The 26,809-nt window shown below is 49.0% G+C and overlaps 1 protein-coding gene across 1 annotated transcript in view; it reads right to left on the bottom strand.

The window, feature by feature from the left end:
- Positions 1–22,920, bottom strand: part of PRDM6 (PR/SET domain 6) — a 101,765-nt gene extending 78,845 nt beyond the window's left edge. The window contains exons 1-3 of the mRNA XM_046000422.1: positions 22,656–22,920; positions 21,583–22,180; positions 12,345–12,652 (exon numbers count right to left, since the gene is read on the bottom strand). Of these exons, the coding sequence (XP_045856378.1) occupies positions 12,345–12,652; positions 21,583–22,165 (891 nt within the window). The 5' untranslated portion in view covers positions 22,166–22,180; positions 22,656–22,920. The remainder of the gene's footprint in view (positions 1–12,344; positions 12,653–21,582; positions 22,181–22,655) is intronic.
- Positions 22,921–26,809: the final 3,889 nt, after the last annotated feature.

Genomic DNA, 26,809 nt, shown 5'->3' with positions numbered 1-26,809 from the left:
TAAGTGTACCGTTCAGTCATGTAAGGTATGTTCACACGGTTGTGCAACCAAACAGCAGAACTTCTTACTTATAAAACCAAACCCCTGTATCTAGGATAGATTTATTCTTCTTCCTGATTGCTTATTGAATTGTTAGCCTAATGCTCAACTGACTCTCCTAGATTCAGAGCTGAAAAGCAACCCCATGGGACACAGATCCAGTGGTAGGCATCCTGGTTCACCGGGCAAAGTCTGAGCTGAACCAGTTATCAAGTATTTCGAGTATCACCCTTGCTTAGAATGCCATCTAACTAGTAACTCCGAATACCATGTTAGAAATGATTAATATGAAATAAACATTTTTTAAAATATTAATTTCGGGGGCTCCTGGGTGGCTAAGTCTGTTAAGTGGCTGCCTTTGGCTCAGGTCATGATCCCAAAGTATTGGGATCGAGCCCTTCACTGGGCTCCCTGCTCAGCGCAGAGCCTGCTACTTCCTCTCCCTCTGCCACTACCCCTGCTTCTGCTCTCTCTCTCTCTCTCTGTAAATAAATAAAATCTTTAAAAAATATATTAAGTTCAACCTAAATTTTTGTTCTTTAGGACATGTTTCGGTTCTATGTTGACTTTTTCATCTAAAATGTTCTAATTACCAATAGTCACTTAGAATTCTCCATTTTGGGGGCGCCTGGATGGCTCAGCTGTGAAGTGTCCAACTGTTGATTTCAGCTCAGGTTATGATCTCAGGGTCCTAGGATCGAGCCCCCAACTGGGCTCTCTACTCAGCAGGGAGCCTGCTTCCCCCTCTCTCTCTGCCTGCCTCTCTGCCTACTTGTGATCTCACTGTCAAAAAAATAAATAAAATCTTAAAAAAATTATTAGGGGGCACCTGGGTGGTTCAGTGGGTTAAAGCCTCTGCCTTTGGCTCAGGTCATGATCTCAGGGTCTTGGGATCAAGCCCTGCATCGGGCTCTCTGCTCAGCGGGGAGCCTGCTTCCCCTCTCGCTCTGCCTGCTTCTCTGCCTACTTGTGATCTCTCTCTGTCAAATAAATAAATAAAATCTTTTAAAAAAAATAACATTCAAAAAAATTATTAAAAAAGATAATACCCACCGTTAGTTAGAATTGTTGCTTTTCATATGGTCGAACTGACACATTCAGAATCTGATGGTGTACCATTATGTCATTCTCCGCTAGCACACACAGAGCAGAACACACGTTTCCATGGACAGTGGACTTGTTGTCATTTAAAATATATGGACAAGCCACAAGACGCTAGGCAGTGGGAGGCTGCTCTATTCAGAATTCAATATCCAGTATCACACTTAATGAAAGGCTCCTGGTTTGAGGTCCATGGTCAAAAGACCTTCAGGTTTGGGGCCTTCCTTGTGATTTTTCTGGATGTTTCTCAGCCATTCCCCTTACACTGTGTATTGCAAGTCCATTCTCTGTCATGAGGATGAAGAGCCATCACTTCACTTACTAAAATCACACACCTAGAAACTCTTATTTATGTGTCCAGTAGTTACAGTTATCTTGTTGCCCTCCATTAGAAACGCAGTTTTAAAAATTAAAGCCGCCCAGGGACCGCTGGCTGGCTCACTTGGAAGAGCATACAACTCTTGATCTCAGGGTCCATGAGTTCAAGACCCATGTTAGGTGTAGAGATTACTAAAAAATAATAATAATAATAATAATAATAAACTTAAAAAATTAAAGCCATCCAATGATTATTTTATATCCATGTTATATGGGATCTCTTCTTTTTAAAATTTTTATTTATTTATTTCTCAGAGAGAGAGAGAGAGCACAAGCAGGGGGAGCTACAGAAGGAGAGGGAGAAGCAGACTCCCCACTGAGCAGAGAGCTGGATGGGGGGCTCCATCCCAGCACCCAGGATCATGACCTGAGGTGAAGGCAGATGCTTAACTGACTGAGCCACCCAGGGGTCCCTGGGATCTCTATAATATATAGTCTTTTCTTACGTGTAAGCAGTGCTAAATAAGTTTGCATTTAAATATTATTTAAACCTATTTTTATAGTAAGTAACCAAATCCATTCAAACCTTGTGTCATGGTCTACTCTGCTCAGCCTTTTGTTTTTTCAGACAAATAACAACATTCTTTATAACTACGTTCAGAGTACTTATAGAGACCTAAAAAATTACTATTAAAACCCCAGCTGAAAAAGGGAAATCTCTCTTGTTATACAAAAGTCATAAATACTGTCTAACTTGCACAACAGTACAGTGGCCTTTCTTTTACACAAGGAGAAATAATGGCACAAAGAAATTTAGCAGTTTTCCTGAAGTCTAACATGTAAAGTAGGTAAGTTAATGAGTCTTCCTGCTTAGAAAAGCCTTTCAAACAGATCTGATCCTTTTTTGTTAACACCTTCATGCATAAAAAGAAAAACAGAAATTTTTTCCTCTCTGAGGACCACTAAAACCTCCCTACAGACCCCAGAAAGCCTCTGGTCATATTAAAGACACACACTAAAAACATACAAAAATATCAGAAGTGTTTCTGTAATACAGCAGGGCCTGCAGACTGCTAATGAAATTTCCCACCAGGAGAAATACAGAGGGGGAGGATGGAACGAGACCCCAAATCAACATCTATTCATGGCTGAGCCAAATTTAACCATTTGCAGAAAATCCCATGAAAATGGTGCCACTGGTTGCTGCCTTCCCAAAACCTGTTTTGTGGTATAAAAGACATTGCGCAAGCCTATGTAACCAAAACTGTGATTTCAATGAAATAAATACGTAGTATATGATATAGTCATCTCTCACAAGGCCATTACAAAAGTCGTCAACGGGAGGCAGAGGCAGGAGTTTGTGCCTGGATGGCTCAATTGTTGGAGTGTGTGACTTCTGGTCTCAGGGTCGTGGGTTTGAGCCCTTTGCTGGGTGTAGAGATTACTTTGAAAAAAATAAAATCTTTAAAACAAACAAACAAACAAACCATCCACAACAGTTACTGCTAGTGTATACTTCTATACATTGTGGATTTCTTCGGATGAGCATTAACTAGGTTTCATAGAAAATCTCATTTCCCTTATTTAAAGCTTAATTATTAGATTTTCCACATTGTAGATTATCCAGGTCCAATTATAAGTTGCAATTAAATTGCAACAAACTGAAATTAAGTGCTTTTCTCACGAGTCCAACATTTTTTCAGAATTCTCTCCCCCAGGAATGATACATGTTTTTCATATACACATACATCTATGAATATATATACATTACACACACACACACACACACACATCACAAATGAATCTCAACATTAGTTTGGGGACAAATGAAACAGATTCTGAGAGCATTGTCTTCTAACCAAAAATTTATTTATGCATTCATTATCTACCATTTTGAAGTCTGCATGGACATCCGAGAATTTAGCACCATTGTACTAAATTTGTGATCAACATTAATATTCCCAAGCGTGCTAAGAACACTTAGGTCTCTGTGCTTTACAAGACCCTAAAAACATGACTTGATTACATTTAATTTGATTCCAATTAAAAAGCACTTAAGAAATTTCTGCTGAATTAGATTACACTGAATGTTTCTATAGAAGACACTTCATTATCTGAGGCAGCTTTAATTTAAAATGATCACGGAGAGTGAAAAACACCCTTCATTTTAATAAAATAGGCTTAGCCCCATGTCCTTATTTCATCTACAGCATCCTGTAGGTTTCAGTTTATTAAATAAATGTACAAGGGCCCTGGTAGAAAGCATCTGTAAGAGTGAATGCTTGCTTCACAGTTCACCCTGGGCAGATCTGGCCCTGTGGCTTTTAAGTCTTAACAGAAACCAGAAATACCTGTGGAAAGGAACGTATAAATAAAAACGAGGAGACAATATCTAGACACCGATATGAAAATACTGCCCTTCTACTGACTCTGTAAGCCACGATTGCAACTCATTAAAGATGAACAAGCACTGCTGGCTTCTGAAGCAACAAGACCCAAACTCCAAGCCATAGGACTTCCTAACACACAACGTTTACCCTTTTAAACAAAGGGCTACCCTGAGATCCAATCTTTATGGATTCAAAGGAGGAAGGGCTAAAAAATGTCTTTGTCTTCCAAGCAGCATTAACTGATTTTCTCAAGTGTTATTATTTTACAAGCCCCATTTTGTTTCGGAGTTCCAAAAGGGAAAAATTGTGATTAAAAACAAAATGATGATTAAAAACAAATGTCTCAAGTCAGTTATTGTGTACTAAGCACAAACCGCAGGGCTAGCTTTCATGGGACAGAGCTCTGCAGACACACTTGGCTTGTCCCTCTCTGATATTTCAGGAATAAAGGCAACTCTGTGGTTTGTGGTTAGTGATTAAGCACCAAGTGGACTTGTGGTGTGTGTTCTCCTACAGGAAAATCTGCAGCATTCTGAGCACCTCACACTTGTAACAATGTCTTTATTATGCCTCCCAGAATTAATTGACCTAGAATCTAGGGACTCTGCAATATATCTGTTGGATGATTAGAACTCAAAGGACCAACAAATAAAACAAATTATTGACTTTCAGATCTTCAATCAAACAGATATTTACGGCTGCGATTTGCCAAAATGATCTCCTTTTCAGTTGGCATCGTTTCAAAATCTGTGCTGATCTGAAACACACCGGAATCATCAGCGCCTTCTTCCACAACGAGAACTCAACCCAACAAGGCCACAAACCTTTCAAAGAACCCGCGTCTCCTCAGAAGGCAACCAAAACTTCCTAATTTTCAAGGTTCTCTGAAAGTCTGCCTGACTTTGAGACCAAACACGACAGGGGAGGCGCGGGGAGGTACGGTGACCTGGTTTAGTGACCAGTAGCTATAGATACCAACGAATGTGCTTGTTGTCAATGAGAGTTGCTGAAATCTGTCTATACCACACTGGAACAATCAATTTTGTAAATGATTGCAATAATCAAGGAAATTGCCTAATTTATAAATCCTTGCATACAGCCTTTTAATGGATTCCTCCATTTTAATGCTGATGCCTTCAGAGCTAAATGAATTGTTGTCCAGGCTGTCATTGCACAAAATGATAAAAACATTCCGTGGAGGGGAACCACACCTCATGGATATTCAGGCCCTCGACCCATAATCACTCATTAGCGACTTCCACGAAAGTTTGGCATTGCTTATGGCCCCGAGAAGAGCCAGGTTGGGGGAGGGGGGAGGATGCTCCTTTGCGTCTGCGCCTCTGTGCACATCCCCATTAGGGTTCTGGAGTTTGAACAACAATAATTACCTTTTGGCTGATGGGGAGGCGCTGCCTGCGTCCCCTTGGTATTGGAAGCCCCACGCCATTCACAGTTTGGCTCCCTCTCCTGTCTAATGCTGTACCCTTCTCTGCTACCAAGCTTCAGAGGGGGGCCGGGGGATGCAGAGACCCTCCGGTGCCCGCTAGCCCTCCCCCGCCCAACAGGTACATCTCCGCGCTCCCACCTGGAGACCCAGGCTGCACACTTGGCGCCCTCCCCGGGCCCGCCACCCCTACACCGCTCTTCTCAGTTAAACCTTGGCCAATTGATTCCAGCCAATAGCGGGCTGTCACTACTTTACTTACTGCTCAATCTCACTAACCTGACATTTATGGTGCGCTGATTGGCCTCTGTCAGTGGTGCTGGTTGTAAATTCACTTTGAAAAGCTTTGTGTTAACAGCCTTCAACCAGGCTCCAAGAAGAGGACGGCCTGACAATTGCTTGACCTCCTGCCCTTATTACAGTGAGTAAATCAGGGTTTGAGCCATTAGGCTGGAGCCTGGGGCCTACACAAAAAGGATTGACATGACAAAAGGTCAACCTCTGTCACACATGTGTAACAATTTGGATAATGGAATTCTGTAACTTATCTGAGCGAGGTGGCAAAGGCTTACAAGGGAAAGAATATTCTGCTCCGGCTTCTCTGGCTTTTATGCTAAGTAGCTATCCCAGAGCCTGTATTTCTTGTGTAAATACACAAGGAATGTCTGAACTCATGAAAGCTTGGAGCCTGGAAGATTTGGAGGGAAGAAAAAAAAAAAGCAAGCGAGGAAGAGAGCGAACGAGGCAGTCCCGCAGCGGGTCTAGGCACGGCATTCCTCTGCTCGGCAGCATGAGGGGATGTGGGTATTGTGGACCTGACTCCCGAGCCAAGAACAGGCCCTTTCTTGTATTCTATCAAATCGGGAAAAACCCGTCATATTATACGAGCGCTGTTACGTGATCTCTGGGTAACAAAAGACAGTTCCTCGGATAATTCAAAGTGCTTGAAACGACACAGTAAAATAATAAAATAAAGAGGCTCCCCTGCAGGTTCTTTGGGCCCAACGTGACCATAAACACATTTTCATCGGGCTTGCCCGCTACCAGGGGCGGGGGGGCTGGTGCGCAGGCTGAGCTTCTGACTTTAATTTCTTGACCCTACAGTTAAAGTCAGTGTGGAAAAAAAAGGGGGACAAAAAGCATAGGAGGTCAGGAAATATGCAGTTGTGACAAGACATACTTATGAGTTATTTCCTTTGCATGGACAAAATGCTATCAATAAGAGAAGCGATCTGTAAACAACAGATAAAATGAACTGACTAATGAGAAAAAGAGTCCTGAGATACAGAACACATCACTCTTCATAAAGTATTTGCAACTGAGGCCCTGTCACGTCACATGCATATTTGGATTAAACCTCACTCGTGTGAGAATTTCCAAATGGTTGCTATCGACGTTGTTGTTTTGGTTTTCTGGTTTTTTCTGGTTTGGTTTTCTGGTGTTTTTTTTTTTAAGCGGTATCAGTTTTGGACTTAGAAAACCACGGGTGGCACTGGGCAGGGCGAGACATAAACTCTTTTAAAAAAGGATTTTCACGGGCCTCTGCGAAGCCGACTTGGAGCGCGAAGTTTTGATTTTTAACACAATGCTGGAAACCATTCCAAGAGGCAGCAGATGGCTGTACAGTTTATGTAAAACTACAAAATGCTCGCACTCTATCAAATGGGCACCACTATCACAGACATCTTCAAATCAAATGAGGCAAAGCTGAAGAGATACACCAGCTGCTCCTCTGCAAATTGAAGACATCATAGGGATAAGACTCCGGTTTATTCTTAAGGAGAAATTATTTAGAGCTCATGAAATGGACATATTCAAAACCACACTGACAAGCAGTCCATTATATGAAATGATAGATTACTAAGAAGCACAATTTCTAGTTCAATATGACTGGGAGCGGCCACATAATTCTATCCCTTGGTGCTTTGGTCAATCAGGCCCAATGAGCCAAAGTCTGTAAAGCAAAACCGATAGTTATAATACTATCACGGGAACAATTTTAAAATGATTTCAATCAAATTTTTAAGTGATTTTAATTTCATTTTAAATGATTAATTTTAAATTGTTTTTTCAACATCTAAATATATATACAAGTGAGTACAGTACTCTACGTGGAATTGGGTGACGATAAAAAAGATGTAAGTAATGCATTTAAAATATGAAGCCAATTCATTTCCTTCAAGCACCAATTGCCAGTGATGGTTCTGAAATATAAACATTTAGCAATGTGTAATATATTTTTAATATTGGTTTCATCAATGTCTTTTGACCTAAGCTAAATGGTAATGATGAAAAATCGACCATTTGCTTAGAAGCAAATCTCTTATTAAATCTAAAATATTATGGCATAAAATCAAACCACACAAAAAAAATGCCCCACATTATGTTATCCCCCCTTGCTTTTCTGAAGAAAAATAATGAAGGTTTTCACATGGTGTAAATGAAAACGAGACACTGAAATTTACTGAGGCAAAGACAGATTCTAGAAAATTAAAGCCCTCTCTAGTACCTTCACTGTAATCTTAACAAGTCACTACATTATTTCAATTAGCAGCGTAATTTTTCGAGGGTGAAAACAAGTGTGATTTATTTTGTCATTGTCCCTAAAATTTCCTGTCAAATCAGACTCTGATTTAAAGGCCTGGGTAATTCTGGCCCACCTTAATTAAACTGTAACTTTATTTTAAACTTCCGTATTTTATATCCAATAGAATTTTAGGTTTGCACGACATACATTCCTCAGGTCCAGTCACATTAAATTCTGATGTTAAGCAGAAAGGGGAAACCATGTGCAACTAGATTAATTTATCTCAAGGGAAAAAGGGCACATTAATAATTGAGATAATGTTTTCATAAATGTTGAAATCAAACCTGCCTTTCACTTCTTTATTAGAAAACACATTAGAACAAAATTATCTCACTCTCATCAGTAAGACCTAATTGCTGAGAAAGACTATGTTTTCTTTGCAAAATGTTCAGAAAGACTTTTCTCATTTTGGCCAAAGAGCTAGAAATATACCATGCATCCAAGTCTTGCTGGAATAAATGTATGTAAGCAAAAGCGAGTGATGTTTAATCCATCCTGTAATGTTTTTGTTTTAAACACAGTGAATTTATTATTTTTTGTAAAACACATTAAAATCTGAGTCTAAAAGAAACTGGCCAAAAAAAAAAAAAAAAGGGCTAGTAATTTGGCTTTTAGTTTGTTAATCTCCTTAAACTACAAAAAAAAAAAAAAAAAAAAAAATCACCTGGGCTCCTGGCTTTTAAAAAAGAGAAAGAAGAAAAAGAAAAACTCCTAGAATTTCCCTCAGATACCCCCAAAGAGCCAAAATATATTGAAGGTAATGGAATGATATTGAACTTTCTTTAAATTGCTATATTTTTAAGAACCAGGATTAGCACAAAGAAAATATTAACTAAAAGATGACAGCATGCTGACAAAACAATCAAATAAGCTCCCCATGGCTGATGTATGTTAAATATTAAAAAGTCATTTTCTACAAAGAAAATAGAGCTTTTAATGATTAAACAAAAGCAGTAACTAAGGTGAATCTGATTGTTTCTGTAATAAGCCTTCATGTGTATGATAAAGTACAGCCATACTAAAAACAATGGGCTGTAAACTGAAACAAAAATCCATCATCTACTTGGAAACAGTGACGGGAAAAGATTAGCAATCCATTTATTGTACTGAAATAAAGATAAGTAACCCTGGTAAGATCTGCCAGGCCCCGAGTATTGAACTCTAAATATAAAGACATTTCTTCATCAGCAAGTGACTTGAAAAAAATGTGAGCAAGAGAGACGATTCCAGTTGACTTTTAAAATGAAATGGTAACAATTCAACTGCTTTTAAGTTTTTAAAGATCTGCTTTATGTCGACCTGATAATCTGGAGGATGTCTAAAAGAGTGTGTTTTTTTTTAAATGGATAATTATTACATGAGTCATTAAATAATTAGTGCCAAAAGTTTCCTATAGATCTACCGTGTATTCCGATGACGGAATCTTTCTTAATAGGAAGAATATGATGATGACAACTTTTTCACAAGAGATTTTAGGTTTGAAAACAAAGACTAACATTTCAGGAACAATCTAACACTTAGACTCTCCCATCGTAAATTTGACTAAATTCAAGGTGTCACGCTTTGTTAAAAAAAAAAAAAATCATAAAGCTTAAAATTAAAAATAAACTCAGACTTCATAGCATAAAAATAATCATACTAATAAAAACCTGAAACCTATTAGAGTAAGTGTTTTATCTTACAAGTGGACATTGGCCCTAAGTTACCTGGGCCCGCTTGTCACATTTTATAGGATCTCCCAGGAGACGGATACATTTTGCACGGCTGCAGTTTTGATCACTTTTAATATCCCTTCCATCTCCGCAATGTTTGCTTATTCTAACTGTTCTAACAGATGATAAAAATAAATAGATCATGTTCTGAATCTACAAGGAGGGACCTGGAGATCATTCAAGCATGCACAAAGCAAGCAAGTCGTCTTTCTAACAGAACCAACTCACGTACCTAAAACAACAGGGAAGACGCAATTCCTCTCCACTGAGGCATCAACAACATCGCTCAATTCCCACTCTCCTTATTTCAACAGAATTTTAACTTAATCAAGCACAAGGAAAAGCACAAAATGAAGGCTCTATACTTTTCAGTATTAATATGTATCATTATATTTTGTATGTGTAGTGATCTCTAGCCAACATCCCATTCACATCCAGATCCTTTAAAACAAAACGAAACAATGAAATATTGGGTTGTTGGGTTTGTTTTTTTTTTTCCATGTTTATGACTGTGTCCCCTGACACTCTAAAAATAGATGAACTCCAAACCTGGGGCATCAGAGGGCAATATGACAGTGTTCAATTTTACCATTTACAGATGGAACAAATCTGTACCCTTGAACAACTGCTTCACCATCTCCTCGGAAAAGTATTGGCAGACCTTTAACTGTAGGGTATTAGAGCTCCTAATAACACTACTGGAACATGAAAAGTGCCTGGAAGTGTTTTATAAACTTTAAACCGCATTGGAGGTTACAACTAATTAGTCAGAAACAAAAACCAACTGGGAAATATTTCAAAACCAGATGCTTTGATTATTCCCCACTTGTCAGTTTTTCCAATCCAAAAAGCTCTAACTTCTAACCTGGCTCTACGTACCAAGGCATTTTCTCCTGCCGTTTTCCTATTAAAAAAAAAAAAAAAATCTGTTTAAAAGAAAAAAGAAAGAAAGAAAAAAAGGCACTCTTTGGTGACATAAAGACGCCCAATATTTTCTTCCTCACTCAAGAAATCCTATCCTGAAAGATTAAAAATGTGTCATTGTTTTTTCCAGTTTAGGAGCGAAATGGAACCTGGGAGCCTGGATAAGTGTGGGGTGTGCGTCCCGTGGCCGCCATGTTACCATCTTGGGCTCCTGGGCTGTGAGTTTAACCACTTAGCTCCTTGCCCCCCCATCAAAGGGGGTTTTACCGGCTCAGGCCCCAGTGCCCCATGCCAACCTTCATAGAATGCCTGTGGAGACCAGATTTGTTTTTCACAACACTGTGTCTCCAGGGCCTAAGACAGTGCTGGCTGGAGGGCTCAGCGAAAATCTGAGTGGGTTACTGAGTCCCCCGAGTTTTTGTTGTTTTTTTTTTAAGATTTTATTTTTATTTATTTGACAGACAGAGATCACAGGTAGGCAGAGAGGCAGACAGAGAGAGAGGAAGGGAAGCAGGCTCCCTGCTGAGCAGAGAGCCCCATGCGGGGCTCGATCCCAGGACCCTGGGATCATGACCTGAGCTGAAGGCAGAGGCTTTAACCCACTGAGCCACCCAGGCGCCCCGAGTCCCCCGAGTTTTAGTCAGTGACTAGGCGGCAGCTCACAGGGAGCATGCCCATCCTGACAGGCCAGCAACCAAGTGTATGACACAATGAGCGTATACAGAAATGACCCATTAATGGAGCCTTAAGGTCCTGGCCAAGCTGGCCTCTGGCACTTGACAGACTTTCTTTTCTGGCTACTTCCATTATACTGCCTGGCCTCCGTGAGATTTACATATGGCCCTAAGGGTAAGACTTCAACCATCTTGTATGTCGGAAAGCACTCCATGGATGAGAGGTGGCTAAAGCTAGTTGGGGGGACTACCTATGGCTAAGAATCTGCCTCTTCAGCGCTGGGTCTCAGAAATCAATGGTAAAGCTCTGGGAGAAATCTCAGATTAACATTTTTCAAATACACTGCTGATTTTTAAATAACAGCATGAGGTAAGACTGTGCCACTGAAATAGTATCATTAATTGGGCGATATCAAAGTGCTCCGAGTTTCCCTCTGTTTTGATGCTCTCTCTTGTGGAAGACTGCATCATTGTACTTTGTCCAAGAAGGAGCAGAATTTGTGATTTTTCTGATTCATGAGGTAATTTTGCTTCCTTGGGACACTCTGAAAATTAGGAAACATGCCCCAGGCTCTCAAGCCAGCATTAAGAAAAATGGTTTTATCTGAGAAAAGAAGCCTGACTCTCTTCCTCCCGTTTATGCTTATGTTCCTTCTTGCCCAGTGCCCGAAACCATCCTGGAAGAGCTCAGAATGAGACACAAAATTCACCCCAATGCCCCAGCTTCCTCTCTCTGCTCTGTCACCTCTGCTGGCTTTTCTTTCTCTCAAGACCCAGGGAGACCAACAGTCAAATCCAACCCAGCTGGAACAGAGGCTTGTTATGCACAGAAACCTGCCCCCACCCCCCCACCCCCCCCCACCCCCCCACCCCCCCCCACCCCCCACCCCCCCACCCCCCCCACCCCCCCCCACCCCCGGTCTTCCTGCTGGGTTCCTGCTGGGCCAGGCCAAAGCAGGCACCTCCCTTCTGCAGGTGCTGCGGACACCTGGCATCTGCTGGACCAGAGAAACCTATCTTCCACTGCCATCTGGAGAACGAGGGAGGCTCTCCCCAAAGCTGCTCCCTGCCCCCCCCCCCCCCCACCAAGGGTCAGGCTCTTCGCCCGCCAAAGCTCCAAAGGGCTGAGAAGGTGCTGGGCCGCAAGGCGCTTACCTCCCAGAGATGCTGTGTGTTCCTCACTGCGCCGGCCTGCACCTTCTCCGGGGGCAGAAGGACGCCCTGGAAGGGCCCGATCCAGGTGCCCTGCTGGATCCTCTGCGCCGCGCAGATGCCGTAGGCCAGGCCGGGCACGGTGCTGGTGCACAGGCACACCTCCCGTGGAAGGTCCCGGAGCCACTCGGGCAGCTCCGGCGGGGGCGCGGCGGCCGCGGCGCTGCTGGTGCCCACAAGCCGGCGCAGCGAGTGCAGTGGCCCGTGCATGGGACACTCCCCGTTGCGGTTGTCCGCACACATGTCGCAACCTGCCGGAGACGGGTGGGAGGGAGGGAAGGAAGAAGGTTAACCCGCCGCTCTGGGAGGCCCGTCCTTGGAGAGAGAGACCCGAGACCACCCCATCCCCTCCCGGGAAGCCACCAGCCGAGCTGAGCCCTGCAGGCCGCCAAGGCCACTGTGAAGATGGGGAGAGGGAAATCGCTGCACCCAAATCGGCCCAGTGGGGGGCAAGCCCCCGGGTGCCCCAAAAAAACTGGCGAGCTGGGAGTGGATGGTGTGGCCCTCACAGAGTATCCCCCAAGGCCTGCTTTCTACCCCTCGAGGCGTGTCTCTCTCTCCTTCTTCCCTTCTTTCTCTAGTTCCCTCTGCTCCTCTCCCCTGCTCCCAGGAGTCCTCTCATGACCAGGGGTTTGCAGGTGTGTTTCTCACTGTGCCAGGAGCAGACCCCATCTCTTGCTCAACCTTCTGTCTCAGAGAGATTCTACTTTGGTCACCTGAGTATAATTGGTTTTCTTTTTTCTACAATTCTAGAAGATCCTTCTAAAATCACTGGGGCAGGTGGGCTACCAGCTACAGGGCACAGAGCGCCCTGTTTACTCCCTAGGGACCCACCCATGCCCTGGTGCCTGCGCCAGAGCGCAGAGTCACCCTGGCCCGCCGGTGGCCTCCAGCACACCCGACACCGGCCGCGGAGGGCCCACTGGCACTGGGGTCCCTGATGGAGCCCGCTCTGGCCACGGGTGGGAAAAGGGGGACTGTTCTGGCGGGTTTGGAGTGCCTGTGCTGGAGTGCAAGCTCCTCCCAGAAGCCAAAAAGGAATTAATTGCAAATTTAAGGATCAGGGTAATGGTTCAGTGGGAGGGCCGCAACTCTTGCCCAGAGGGTTGATCCCCAAGGCTGCAAGCAATTCTCGGGACTTGTAAGCGAAGGGGAACTGTTGTGAACAAGGCTCTCTCTCCGACACTCCCCAGAGCAGCCAGTAGCGCAAGGGGACCCTCGCCCTCCCGCTGGGGTCCGGTGGCTGTGGACGCCCAGGGTCCCTGCACTCGAACTGGATGGGAAAAGGCCAGGCGGCCGCGGGAAGCAGGGCCTGCGGCGACCGCGCTGTCGGATCGCAGCGCCCTCCGGGTTATTAATGGGCCTGGCGGAGCCGCGGTGTCTGCGCCCCGGCCCTGCAGACCTGCCTCAGCAAGGCAGCCTAGGCGCCCGCCAGCGTGACCCGGCCTCCCCAGCCCAGCCTCCCTGGGGAGCCGCGGTGCCTCACCCCCCACGCAAGGGAGCCCCGTGGCTAGTGACAGACGGACGGACGGATGGCAGGAACTGGGGGACATTCGGAGCCTCCTAGCTCTTGCACCTGGCTTTGGTCGCTGCCAGGCCTGGGGGATCGCTCTAAGTGTGTCCCATCCCTGCTAAGACAGAGGAAGGCCCAGGTAACCTTTAACAAAGAGAATCACTGAGGAATCTTCAAGGAAGGAACCCCTAAGGGTAACCCCGCTGCAGGGAGCGAACCCTGGTTTCGCCATTTGTTTCCTCCCATCTCAGTGGAGAAGGGCTCCAGCCGGCCATGCTTCTCCTCAGCCCCCTACCTCGCACTCCTCCCAAGAAAGCCCAGGAAATGATGGGACCCTCTGACTGCAGCTTCCTGGAGGGGTCCCAGTACCCCCAAGTGAAAAGCAGCAACCTGTTTCTACAGGTGGGGAAGTGCCCATGCCTCTGGGCCTCTATCACACAAGGCCACCTCTCCCAGTAACACCAACTAATCCAAGTAGTGCATCAGGCTCTGCTTCTGACTTTAGAGCCTAGATGGAAAGTATTCCTAACCTTAGCATACGTCAGCCCTTCCAGAAACGCTTCACACATCCTCTCAACCTTCTGACTGTGAAAACGACAATTTCATGACAAGGGGGGAATGCAAAGAAAGATGATAAAAATTCAAAGTCACCCAGTGCCTATGGCATTCCAGACACCTACCCTGAACCAAATATCATATCATGATCCCCATTTTGCAGATGAGGCAATTTGAGGCTTCACGAGCAATTTTAACTAGACCAAGGATCAGAAACTAGAAAGTGGTAGAAAGATTCACAGTCATATTTGGATGACTTCAAAGCCTCCAGATCTAAAGATCTATGGAGACCAGTGAAAGCTGGGAGAGTTTTATACCCAAACACATAATCAATAGAACTGAAGTATTTCACTGAAAGCACTATTGTGGGGGGGGGCTACAAAAATTGCTCTAGCATCAGTGAATTGCAGAGATTTCTGCATCTCTCTCCCACACTTGGGTTTGGGGAGGTCAAACGTATCAGAAAGTGAACAGATGATACCCTAGATTCTGAATTTTAGTGCCTGACCTCAGAGATGACCTTTCAGTATCATAGCAAAAACAGCTTAAAACAAACGGCAATAAGCAAAGGCAACATGCCCCGTAAAAAATAAAAATCAAATCACTCCAGGGAGCTGCTTAACTCCCTTTCCCTTTCTGGCTGGCTCAACCAAGCACAGGGTAAGGAGCAAGAGCATTTGGTATTCACTCCCCACCCGTCCACACCAGAGATCCTGTCAACTTCCCACATCTCCGCAACTTGTACTATCAGACCAAATACATCAGTAATAAAATGAGGAAAAATACCAACTCTGGCCACCACCGCACAGATAGCAAACACACTCCCCATATTTGTTACACAGGATAAAACTATGGCTAGCCCTTCCTCCAAGCAGTCCTCCAAAACTCTCTTCTACCTAAGTTTCAATGGTCTCCAGCGGTGTTGAAAAACTTAATAGTGGCATTTTGCTTTAGAAAAGGCAGAGTTTCTCCCAATATGTAGAAGACTACTGGTGCGTGAAGTCCACAGCAGCGGAAGGGAGGCCAATTCACTTTAATTACGTGAGTCTTAACTGATAAACCACCTCGTGCTTCCATCAAAATATTCTGCTGAAGAAGTTGACTAATGCCATCCAATTACATCTTACATCTTGTTGTTTTTTTAATATACAAAACCTCTTCTATTGAAAACAGCTGGCCTCTAACTCTATGTCTCAGGGTCCCAGAAGACCGTGAAGATGCTTCAGACAAGTTATTACTCAGGGGTTGCAAAAAGCGGCACAGTGAGACAAACATTCTAGCAGAGTGTTTTCTAGAGAAGAGCCATAAACACCTATAAGAGGAGGTCTAAGGGACAAGCTGACTAGATGCCCCAAGTGCACCCCTCCAAAATGTATATCACACATACATAACACACAACATTCCATGTCAGGAAATACATAATACAAGCCTATTTGTATTCATAAAGAGTAAGCAAATAAACGTTCTTGGGTTATCCTAAAATAAAAGGGTAATTTTCCGTAAGTCCCTAATTATTATTTGTAAAGTGTTTTCTCTATCTGTAGGAAATATAAGCATAAATCTCCAAGCAAGATACTGTGCAATGCCATTTCTAGGATTAGGCAATAGGAGAGATCATGGTCCCTCCCTCCTCTATCTCTAGTAGGTCTATCAGTGCTCCTGTTTCTGCATCCCTGAATAAGAGAAGGGAGCACCAGGTTACAAACTGAATTCACCGCCTGATTTCGGAAGGCCAGGCCAAGTGTAAGGAAGGGCAGACTTTCACTCTTCATTTCATACCCTTGTGTACTGTTGGGAGTGTTTTTCCCGCTACACACACAATTTCTGCAGTTGAAAACGGACCTATTTGAAGGTAAAGGGGGGCAAAGCAGGCCATGGTTTTCTTTCCTGGTGTTTCACTTCGCGTTCTAGGAAAGGTGAAATTTAAAACGTTTCAGGCCTTCTTTGCTGTCTGGGGAGGCTGACGGACGCGTGTGGGCCAGGGCAGATCCAGGACCCGTGGGGAAAACCCCCACCACACCAAGCCTCGGCTCCACGATGCCTCTAGGCCTCCGCCTGCCCTCCCTCATCCTCTGGAAAGGACACCGAGATGCAGCAGAGAAGTCTGCCTCTCCGCCTGGGCGGCAGTAACAACCAAGCTATAAATCGTCCCCGACCGCCGGGGAGGTCGTGGCCCCTAGGCCCGCCGGCCGAGCCCGGCGAGACGGGCGCCCATCGATCCCGGCCGGCGAAGCGCCCCCGGAGTGCCGCCTGCTGGTAGCGGCGTGCGCGTTCCGGGCGCGGGCGCGGGGTTGCCGGGGTCCGGAGACTGGGGGCAAGCAGGGCGCCGCGGCCGGAGGCTCCCACACCGGGGTGCACGCCCCCGGCTTCCAGCCTGCGCTCTGTCGCCAGCCCTCGCGCGCCAGCGGCTAGACGGGACGGGGCTGATGGCCAGGCCCAGGCCCCTGGAGGGCACCCAAGTCCAAACCTTGAAGGCCTCGGCCCCTCCCTGCCAGCCGGGGGCTCCCCGACGAGACCTAAGTGGCCGCGACACCGCCCCCTCCCCGCGGCTGCTCGGCCTCCACCCCGCTGGGGCCTTTCGGGCTCCAGGGAGAGGCCCCGGACGCGCGTCCAGAAGGCGAGGCAGGCTAGCCCCGGCCGCCGGTGAGGGGAGCCACTGTGGGCGCGCGGAACCTTCTGGAGCGCTCTCTCTAGGCGAGTCTAAAGCTCCCTGCGAAATCGCACAGGCACAGGGTTTCCCCCGCTCCGCCTGGCTGCCGGCTTGGCCCAGGGACCGAGAGCGAGAGACAAAAGGGGGAGGAACAGAAAGGGGGGGACGCAATGTGGATTTTACTTGTCTTCTGATGACTGTCTTAATAAATTAAATGGGAGCGCCAGGGTGTGCGGGCGGGAGAATATTGCGCCGAGATAAACCTGGCTGGCCCCTGCCCCTGCGAGGCGGCCATACACAACACAGAGATGATGAATAGGAGGGAGAGGAGATCGAAGCGGGCCTGGGCTGGCTCCACTCTCCCCTACAAAACCATAGGGCAATTAATTGTGGCTTGTCCCCTCATCCTTCATCTCCTGGTGGCACATATCGATGGAGATTACTGCTGATGGACCATTTTATCACCTTAAATAAACAGTCGCCACCTCTTCTAACCTCAATCTAATATATGGCTCTATGTTCAGTTTCAGGGCGCTAGATAACGAATGATGTAAAATAGCTAAATCATGTGTGTTACGGGATGGGGCTAGGCCTGCACACAAAAAGAGAGAAAAGAGAAAAAGAAAAATAGAACACGAAAGCCCACACGCTGGCTCCCAGCCTCCCTCCCACAAGGGACTAGGTCTGAAATCTAAGTCGCTGGCGGCTGACAGCGGGGACGCTGGTCAGGAGCTGCGGAGCCTGGGCCTTAGTGGCAGGAAGACCCCACTGCGGGGTTACTGGGCTCGGGAGCTCCCCCAAATAGGACCTGCGTTTCCCAGCTGGATGGGAAGAGACTGGGGCAGGTCAGATAGTACCTTCCTTTTAGCACCCCCCCCCCCAATGGCTACTGGACAAACCCCAGATTCCCTTCTCCTACAAAGCCCCTCTCCCCAAGCCCTTGGAAAGTGTGGCGCTACCAAGCCTCGCGCCCTACTCTTGACACCTGAGTACCTGCCAGTGCTGTTCCCTCCACTGTTCCCTGCGTAGCAAGGCTCCCCCAACGTGCAAGGAGGCAGAGACCTCCAGCTGGGGAAGTTGCAAAGCGTCCCCATCCCAGGCGGAGAGACACCCCCCCACCACCCCGCCTCGGGGAGGACTTAGCTGCCAACTCCCTCCCAGATGGATAAAAGGAACACCTTCCCTGAAAGGTCTGCAAAGGCAATCAGCCAGGCCCAAGACACTGTCCGGGATCATTCGTACAAACACCAGGGGCGCCCTGTGGCCACCTTTCTCTACCTTCCAAGAAGAGTGACGGGGTCTCAAGCAAGGCACCCACTCCCCAAGCCGAGAAGAGGCAACAGCGGAGGAGCCTGACCTAATCAGTGGCTTTAGACAACCAGGCAGCAAATGCGGGCGGACGGTAATACAAGACACGGAAGAAAGGCCCCGTCCTCCATTTCTGTTACGCCACCGCCCACCGGGATTAAGGAGGTGAAAAAAGGAGGGAAATAGGCATTCAGAGAGTCAGGGGAAAGTGTACTTCCATGGTGGAATAAACCCACAGGGATAAGAGAAATATATTGGGGGAGTTCACCCTGGCCAGCATATACAGTGTCTGCTGTTTTTAAGTCCTTTCGTGTGAAAGCAAACTACAGGACCCTCCGCTATGCCTTAACTGTGGTCTTGGCCAAAGATGCCAATAAAGTTTCAAGGTGAAGCGAGTGTTAATGATTCACACGTGTTACTGGGTTGTTGCTCCGAGGCAAAGAGGGACTCTTGTAAAGGGAAGAGAATTGAGGGGGTCCCTTTCTTAGCCTTGTAAGAGAAAGAAAATGACTCAACATCCTTCTAAATACAAAATAATAAAATGAAGCAATGTGGAGTGGTCACTTCACAGATTGCTTCTACAAGCAGATGGCAAGAACCTAAAAGGAAACTAGGAAAGTGTGTGCAGAGGAGAAAAATTAATAGATGCTTCCCTTCTCGGCAGCCCCTCACCCCACCCCAATGTCACCCCCACCCTCATACAACCTGGGAATAAGCAGCAGCTCCGGTTTTCACCACCTTTCAAGTAACAGACCAACTTCCCCTGCCAAGGGGGGGGCCCAAAGTTTCCCACCCTTTGCATTTCGATTTTGTTTTGACCCCCCTCTCCACCCTCCCTCCCCAGATAAAACCCAAGCACTTCTCACTCTATCTTTGGAAAACACATCCCAAGGTTTCCAATGAGTGTGTACTCTGGCCCAAAGAAGTTTCTGGAAGGATGGCAGGCCCCTTCGGCCAGCATTACACAAAGCTACCTCAGCTTTCCATTTTCTTTCTCAAAGGCCCTTTAATTAGGAAACAACGAGAAGTGCAACCTCTAATAGGACAAACTGCCGTTCTTTGCCTTCTGTGGTCTCCCCCGCACTTTGCACAGGGAAGCAGTCCAGTCGACTTAAAAGGGGATACCGGAAGATTAACACAATGGGAATAATTTAAATAAATCATAATCCATTTCCTCCGTCCAGAGGAAAATGTTACCTGGATGATCAGATGGCTCAATAGCCACATATTAATGAGTAATCTCTCCCAATTCTTTCTCAGATTAATCTAGATTTTCTTCTGAAAATGCACTGAACCTTAAGACTGCACTGTGAACAATACAGGAGCCCAGGGCACAGCCAGAGGTCTAGGGTGCTGCTGCATCCATCCTTTCCGACACTCATTTAATTCAGCAGAGAAACTGCAAGTTTGATGAGGCACGCTCAGGCCACAATGGCTGTATTTCAGAACTGTCTTTTCCAAAGCGTTTCTTGCCTTTTTAATTCACTTTTTTTTTTAAAAAAGAACTGTTTATGAAAACAACATATTCAAGAAATTCAGGAGGAAGATAAGTGGTTTTTAGAAATCCATTAGGACAATACAATTTTATCAAATCTTCTAAAGTTCCAAAATACACACCTCTTCTTAACAGCAGGGCAAATTCTAGGAGAAACCCTCATTTTTAAACCAGTACTTTACCCTCAAGCTCTGGAGAGGGAAAAAGTAAATATAACTGCTCTTTTTTGTTAGTAATAATTATCTCCATCAGAAAAACGATCCCCATCCCTTATGAAAAGACTGAAATACCGCCATCACTAGGCTCGTGTCTAGTGTTTCCTCATCAAAGTAATGACTCTGGGAGTCCTTTAGCTAAAACCTGTAGTTATTTTGCTTTTACAACGAATTAAGAAGTTCATGGAATTAAGAAGTTCGGGGAGCGGTAGACATTCTGCAGAAAGGGGCTTATTCAAAATAGAATGATTATAGGTGTTTATCATCAACTTTCCTCCTGCAGGAACTAAACGAAGAATGACATGAAAAGGGCCAAGTGAGCGCTGAGCTTTCAAATCCTCTACTGCTTTCAACCTGCATCTCTTCACCTTTAATATTCTCTCCAGAGATCTCTGGAACTATATGGAGCACCTACACCAATGCCTTAGGTGTTCACATGGTAACTTCTGACACTACCAAAAAGAACTGGGTGTACAGCAATGCACATGCTTGGCCTCCATTTAGCCTTTTGTTGCAAGACCTCAAAACGGAGCTTGTACTTGTGAGCAGCGTTTGAAACTCTGGCTATAGGAATCGAAGCTAGAAGAGACTCTCGAGCTCTAATTAGGCTTTTGCCTAATTTTTGAATTAGGCATTTGCCATGTACTGGGCAACAAGGAGAGTACACTGCTAATACTAAACCACTGTCACAATCATTAAAACAAAACAAGTAAACCAATAAACGTGCCTACGGATTGCGAATGTTTAAAGGATCGCGGGGGCAAGGAGAACGCGGGATCCGCAGGGAACGACCCCACCCTGCAGTTGGAAATGTTTTCTCATTAAGTAGCTGGCAATTTTTCTTTTTCTCCTTTCTAAATAAATATAAGACCTAATAATAATGCCTGCCTGCAGGAAGAAACTGACCCAGTGTCATCCAAAAATTCCTCCTCCCGCGGCTCTCGGCCGGTCCCCTGACAACCCGGCGGCCCGAAAATAAGCAGATGAAGTTAACTCCAGAAGCAAGGTATGGAGAAGGAGACACAAGCCCTGGAATTCACGGTCCCCAGAAGAACAGAGCGTCCCTCCCGTGTCCCACTGAGGCCAAGCTAAGCCCCCGCGTGCGCTGCTCCTACCCGCCCGGCCCCGGGCACAATCCCACGGGAGGCCAGAGATCTGTGTGCCCGGTCCTCGAGCAGCTCGGGTTTAAATACGCGGGGCTGCGAAGCAGGGAATGAGGGGGGAAGGAAAAGGGAACCCTGAGGTGCCACCCGGCTTCCCATATGTTCTCTCGCTTTCTCTAACGGGAAAATTTTGCCACAATGGTCTGAGAGGTGCAGAGCCGAGGCCTGGACCAGCCCACACCCCGGAGTTCCAGCTCGGCTCCTCCGCCCCGCTTCCCCGCTGGACGCCTGCGCTCGACGGCGCCCGCGCCCCTGGAGAGCGCGCGGGTTGCAGCTACGTACGGTTGTTGGGGTCGCTGGTGTGCTGGTTGAGCGGGATGATCTCCATGCGCTGCTGGCCGTACAGGTAATAGTCCAGCTCCTCCGCGCTGCAGCGGAAGCGCGGGCCGCCCCGCAGGTCCCCGCCGCTGCCGCCGCACTTGGAAGGGCCCGGGCCCGAAGCGGCGCCGAGGCACAGGTCCTTGGGGGGTAGCGGCTCCGCGGCGACGGCGGCGGCGGTCAGAGGCGCGAACACCGGCAGCTGCGCCACGGGCAGGGCCGAGAGACCCGCCAGCGCTGCGGCCGCCGCGGCCGCGGCGGCGCAGGAGGAGACAGAGGAGGCCGAGGTGGAGGAGGACGCCGGAGTGGAGGAGGCAGAGGAGAGCGAGGCGGGCCGCGGGCGCAAGCTGTCCTGCGGAGGCTCTGCGCGCTCCGGGGGCGGCGGCAGCGGCTGGAGAGGCTGCGGCGCGCCCAGGGGACCCGCGGTGCCGCCGCCCTTGAGCGTGCCGCCGCTGCCGCCGTGCGGGAAGAGTTGCTGCCAGTGCTGCAGATAGGCTGGGTCCACTTTGAGAAAGGCCGAGCCGCCGGGGTCTCCCGGCTTCAGCATGTCCGACCTCTCAAGCTGGGGGCAGAGGGTAGAGAGGAGGGTGCGCGTGAGCCGGGCCCCAGGGCTCGGGAGGATGATCGCCCAGACCCCGGAGCGAGAGCTGAGCTCCGGGCTCCGCCTGCTGCCGCCCGGCGCCGCGGCTCCCTCTTTCCAACTCCGCTAGGGCGCAAAGTTTACTCTGAAGCCGCGGCGCCGCTCGAAGGGAGCTCCGTGCACCCCGCCTTGCTTCCAACCCCGGGCGCTCAGCTCCCGGCCCGCAAGTTGAAGCCCGGCGCGAGGGCGCTCGCCCGCACAACTCGGAGTCAGGAGGTAGACCCCGCTGTCGGCGGGCGCCCGGAGCCTACCCGAGCCGGAGTGGCGCAGCGCCGGAGCCTCTTTGGCCTCCGGCGCCAGGAGGCGGGACAGTCTCGCCCCCCGCCCCTAGCCCAGGATCTCCAGCTTCCTACCGAGGGGGCCCAAGACCCCCAGCCCTAGACAAGCCTCGCCTTACCTGGAAACTCGGAACTGCCGGCGGGTGCGTGCGTGTGTGTCCGTGAGCGCGCGGGAGAGTGTGCGTCCCGGCTGCGCTACATGCCCCTGCGCGGAGGGGAAGGAAAGCCCTTGATGTGGTCCGGCAGCCCCAAACCCTCCCTAGCCTCTAGGGACTGGCGCGGAGGCCGCGGAGCGCGCTGGAGCAGTTCAACAGAGCGCGCGGGAGTGCGGGCCGGCCCGGGCGCGGATCCGAGTCCGGGTGGGCTGCTGCGCTCGGCCGCCGCTGCGTCCTGGTCCCTCAGCTCCACGCTCTGGCAACCTCCCGGCCGGACACGTGGGTTTTACGACAGCACAAAATACAAATGTGTGTGCGTGTGTGTGTGTGAAAGAGAGAGGGAGGGAGGGAGGAGGAGGAGGGCGGGAGAGAGAGAAAAAGAGAGAAAGAGGGAGAGAGACAGAGGTAGGGACTCGGGGGAGGAGGGAGGCAGGCCAGAATCTCGAAGGGGAGGGGAGAGGGTAAGAAGGAAGTTCTAACGGCTGGATCCACACGCGGCTGGCGCGCCTCTCCCGCACAGCTACCTCCTCGGCCCTCCCACCCAGCCACTTCGGCCCCCGCCCGTTTTTGGCGTGACGTCTCGCTCTCGCTTGTTGTCTCTTTCTGCCCATGATAAGTCTTTTCGAGGTGCCAGCTCACGGCCCTCATCTTGCAAGCAGCGGAAACCGGAATGCATCTCCGCACGCACTCGGGTATCCGCATTGGAGCAGGCGCGCCCAAACCGCGAGGGGACCAAGTCCCATTACCGGGTTTGCGCTTTTACCCCGCTCAGTGTTTGCAGGAGTACTGCTAGGTGCCAGAGTCTACTAGCCTGCCACGCAACTTCCCACAGAAATCCTGGCGTGGAGAGGCGGGGGCAGGGCGGGTTGCGCACTGGTATGAAAGCCTCGGGCTGCAGACGAGGAGACAGGCTTTGGTGAGCTGGGAGGCGTGAGACCGAGGGTCTCTAGTGGGCGCCTAGTGCTGGCGGGACTCAAGTCTGGCCGCGGAGCGGAGAAGGCGGCCGCAGCGGAGTCTCACTGGGCTTAGCGCTAAGCCCACCCACTCTCCAGTTGTCTCCCTGGGGACGCTTCTCCGTGTGGGCATCGGAGGCAAGTATCCCCAGCTCTCTTACACGGTGTTAAACTGCTCTCGGACGCCGGCGAAGCTTGTTTGCCCTTGACTGCTAGGGGCTGCCCCCGGCGGCGGGGTTGGGGGTGGGTGTCTTGTAGGAGGTTCTTGCCCCAATCTTGGTATCCGGGGTGCAGGCTGGGAGAGCAGGCCCACCTCCACCCTCACCGCTCCGGGTGCCTTGGGCCGCGAGGCTGCCCTTCCCTGCGCGGTCTCACATCCATGAATTGGGCACAGGCCCCCAGCTCCTCCAGGAACCTGCAGAGCTCCGTGGGGGTAGGGCACAGACGGGCGCGGTGGGAGGGGGGTTGTGAAATTGACCGGCTCCGGCGCTTTCCCCACGCCGGAGTTCGGTCCACACTCAAAGAGAAGAAATGACATTTTTCTTTCCCCAAACAAGCCAACTTACTTAGCACCCGCCACTCTGAACAATTGATAGCCACTCTTTCCTGATTTCTGCTTGTTTCTTTTTGTTCTTCCCACCACTCATTTCGTCTGAGCCTGGGAACCACGCTGTTTAGACTTTGTCCGGGTCTCACGCAAGATTGCTTCGACTCTGGTTGGAACAGAGTTGGACCGACAATGTTTTGACTGGCGTCGTTGTGACAAGGTCATCAGTCATTCTTGGATAGATTGATAGTACCCAAGTTTAAGGCCAACACCACGAGGGAAAACCCACGTGCTGTGGGCCCCGAGGCTAACCGAGCAGTCTGCGCCGGCTTTGAACAACTCCATCGGGAGGAGAGTAGGAAGTTCCAGGCCCGTTTCAATCCATTTGCTGGAAGAACTGCCGGAGAGAAGCGGTAGGGCCTCGGGAAAAGGGGCAAGCAAGCTCTCTCTCTCACACTCTACTAGTTTCTTGCTGGATCTCTGGGAGAGACTGGGGGCACCGGGGAAGGGAGCGCGGACGCCGGGGGCAGCGGCCCCGCCGCCTTCTTGTTTAGAGCCAAGCCGGCTGCTTACGGGCGTTTGGTACCCGGGACTGGCCTTCTCAGAGAACTCCTCCCCATACCGCCACCCCCAAACACAGTGGAAATTCTCGAGATTTTCAGACGCCAGTTGCAGGAACTTCTCCCAAGGCCTGGCGCCCATACCCTGGGAAGCCAGGGGTTTGCCTTTCTAGGAAGATTAGGGGATCGGTTCACGAAAGCCAGGGATTGGCCAGGCACGGGTAGGAGTTTCCAATATGTTTATTCCGCCCAGCAGCCCCACGGAGAGAGCATTACCATTAACCCTATGTTACAGATGGGGACACTGAGGCTCAGAAACTAGGTTGCCTCATGTCACACCATTGCTGAGTGCTGGAAACCGGGGCAATGAGGCACCACGTGTACTCTCCTGCCCACCCTAGTCCAACCTCTCCCCTCACCTTCCAGACTGACGCCAGAGGGGTGTCTGGTACCTCAAGGGAGATCTGGCTCCCCTTGCCTTGTGGGGGGTCAAGGGGAGAAGAGAAGACTGCAGCGGAGCCTTGATCTGTCCCTATGCCCGAATGTGGTGTCCCTGACTCATCAGGTTCGACGGGGCCGTCGGGTGCAAAGGCCTTAGAGAACATACGTGAAGGAGGCGGTTAAAAGAGCGGGCGCTCAGAAGGCGGGGGAGTCCAGGGGCGCAAGACCAGGTTTGGAGCGGAGTGCTTCGGGAGTCTGAGGATTCCCCAGCGCTTCCCCAGGGTGCCCACGACGCGGGGTCAGGGCGCTGCTGGCACCCAGAAGAGGCCAGAGGGGCTGGGCTGGGGCCGAGGTCAGCGTGGTCCCACCACCCTCCGGCGCAGAGCTGCGTCGGCCTGCCCGCCCGCGGTCCCGGGGTGCTCAGTGCCTGCGGAGGCCGCCGCCCACCTACCCAGCTGAGTCCGGGCCTCTCGGGCTCGCCGCCTCCCTGGCAAGTCTCCTCCCGGGGTCTTAGAAAGCGAGCCCACCGGCCGCAAGGACAGGCGCCCCTCAAATCTGCTCCCCTCCTCTTCATTATTTAGAAGACGACCGTGGAAACAAATCACTTGCACCACTTAGGAAGCGATCAAACCTTTATAAAAATCCATCGCTCCCAAATCGATGGACGAATATTTGCTGGGAATTTGTTCCAGAGGAATAAATAAGGAGCGTGAGTGTATTAAATGCAAACGGGGGGACACGGTGGTGTTTTTCTTCATTGATTAATGACCTCTAAAATAAAACAAGTGGGAAGAGGAGTCGGGATCGATAAATTAACTACCCAAATTCATCATTTTCTCGAGCAATTTTTTTTTTCCCTGAAAATTATTCTTGGGAAACCCGTTGCACCCTGAGTTGGGAGGGGAAGAAGGGAGCTCGAGGGGGAAGCAGGCGGGAGTGGCAGGAAAGGGCAGGAAAACAAGAAGAGGATTCAGTCAGGGAGACCCTCTATCTGATTTCGTTTGACATACAATTTTAAAGTTTGCCTTTCATATTATTTTTTTTCCTGATGGAGGAGGGGAACAAATGGTCCACTGCCTTTGACAGGACTCCAATAAAGGATTCAGCAGCTCTCCTGTCTGCCCTCGGCGCTCCGGCTTCTAGGTTTAAGGTCATGGATGGCTGAGTTAATAATTCATTAATATAGACATTTATTCAGAAGGGTTCTCTGAGACCTGCTCTCCTGCCTCCTCCCAGAGATTTATTTTCCTGGGAAATGGAGGGGAGGGGGGGTGTTGGGCTGCAGGTGAAAGGAGGGAGAAGGAGAAAAAGGGAAATGAAGGGAGAGCTGGACCCAGCTAGGAGGAATCTTTATTTAGCCAGATTCATGGACAGATCCCTCCAGCCTGCTGACAAAAACTTGGTAGAAAATTTGGTATCCAAACAGCCCAAGGGCTCTGGCCTCCAGCAGTCCTCCTGCCTCTGTAGACATTGCCTTATTCACCAAGCCCCCTTCCTCCAGCTTGAAGATCTGGAAGAGCCATCCAAGGACCCTGGAATGCAGGCAAAAGGGGGAAATCTCCAGAAAGAGATGATCCTATCCCCTTACACACCCCCCACCCCCCCTCCTACGAAGTT

Source organism: Meles meles, chromosome 3 (genome assembly GCF_922984935.1).
Source record: "Meles meles chromosome 3, mMelMel3.1 paternal haplotype, whole genome shotgun sequence".
NCBI lineage: Eukaryota > Metazoa > Chordata > Mammalia > Carnivora > Mustelidae > Meles > Meles meles.
The sequence above is the reverse complement of the archived record's forward strand: the minus strand, read 5'-3'. Positions and strand labels throughout refer to the sequence as shown.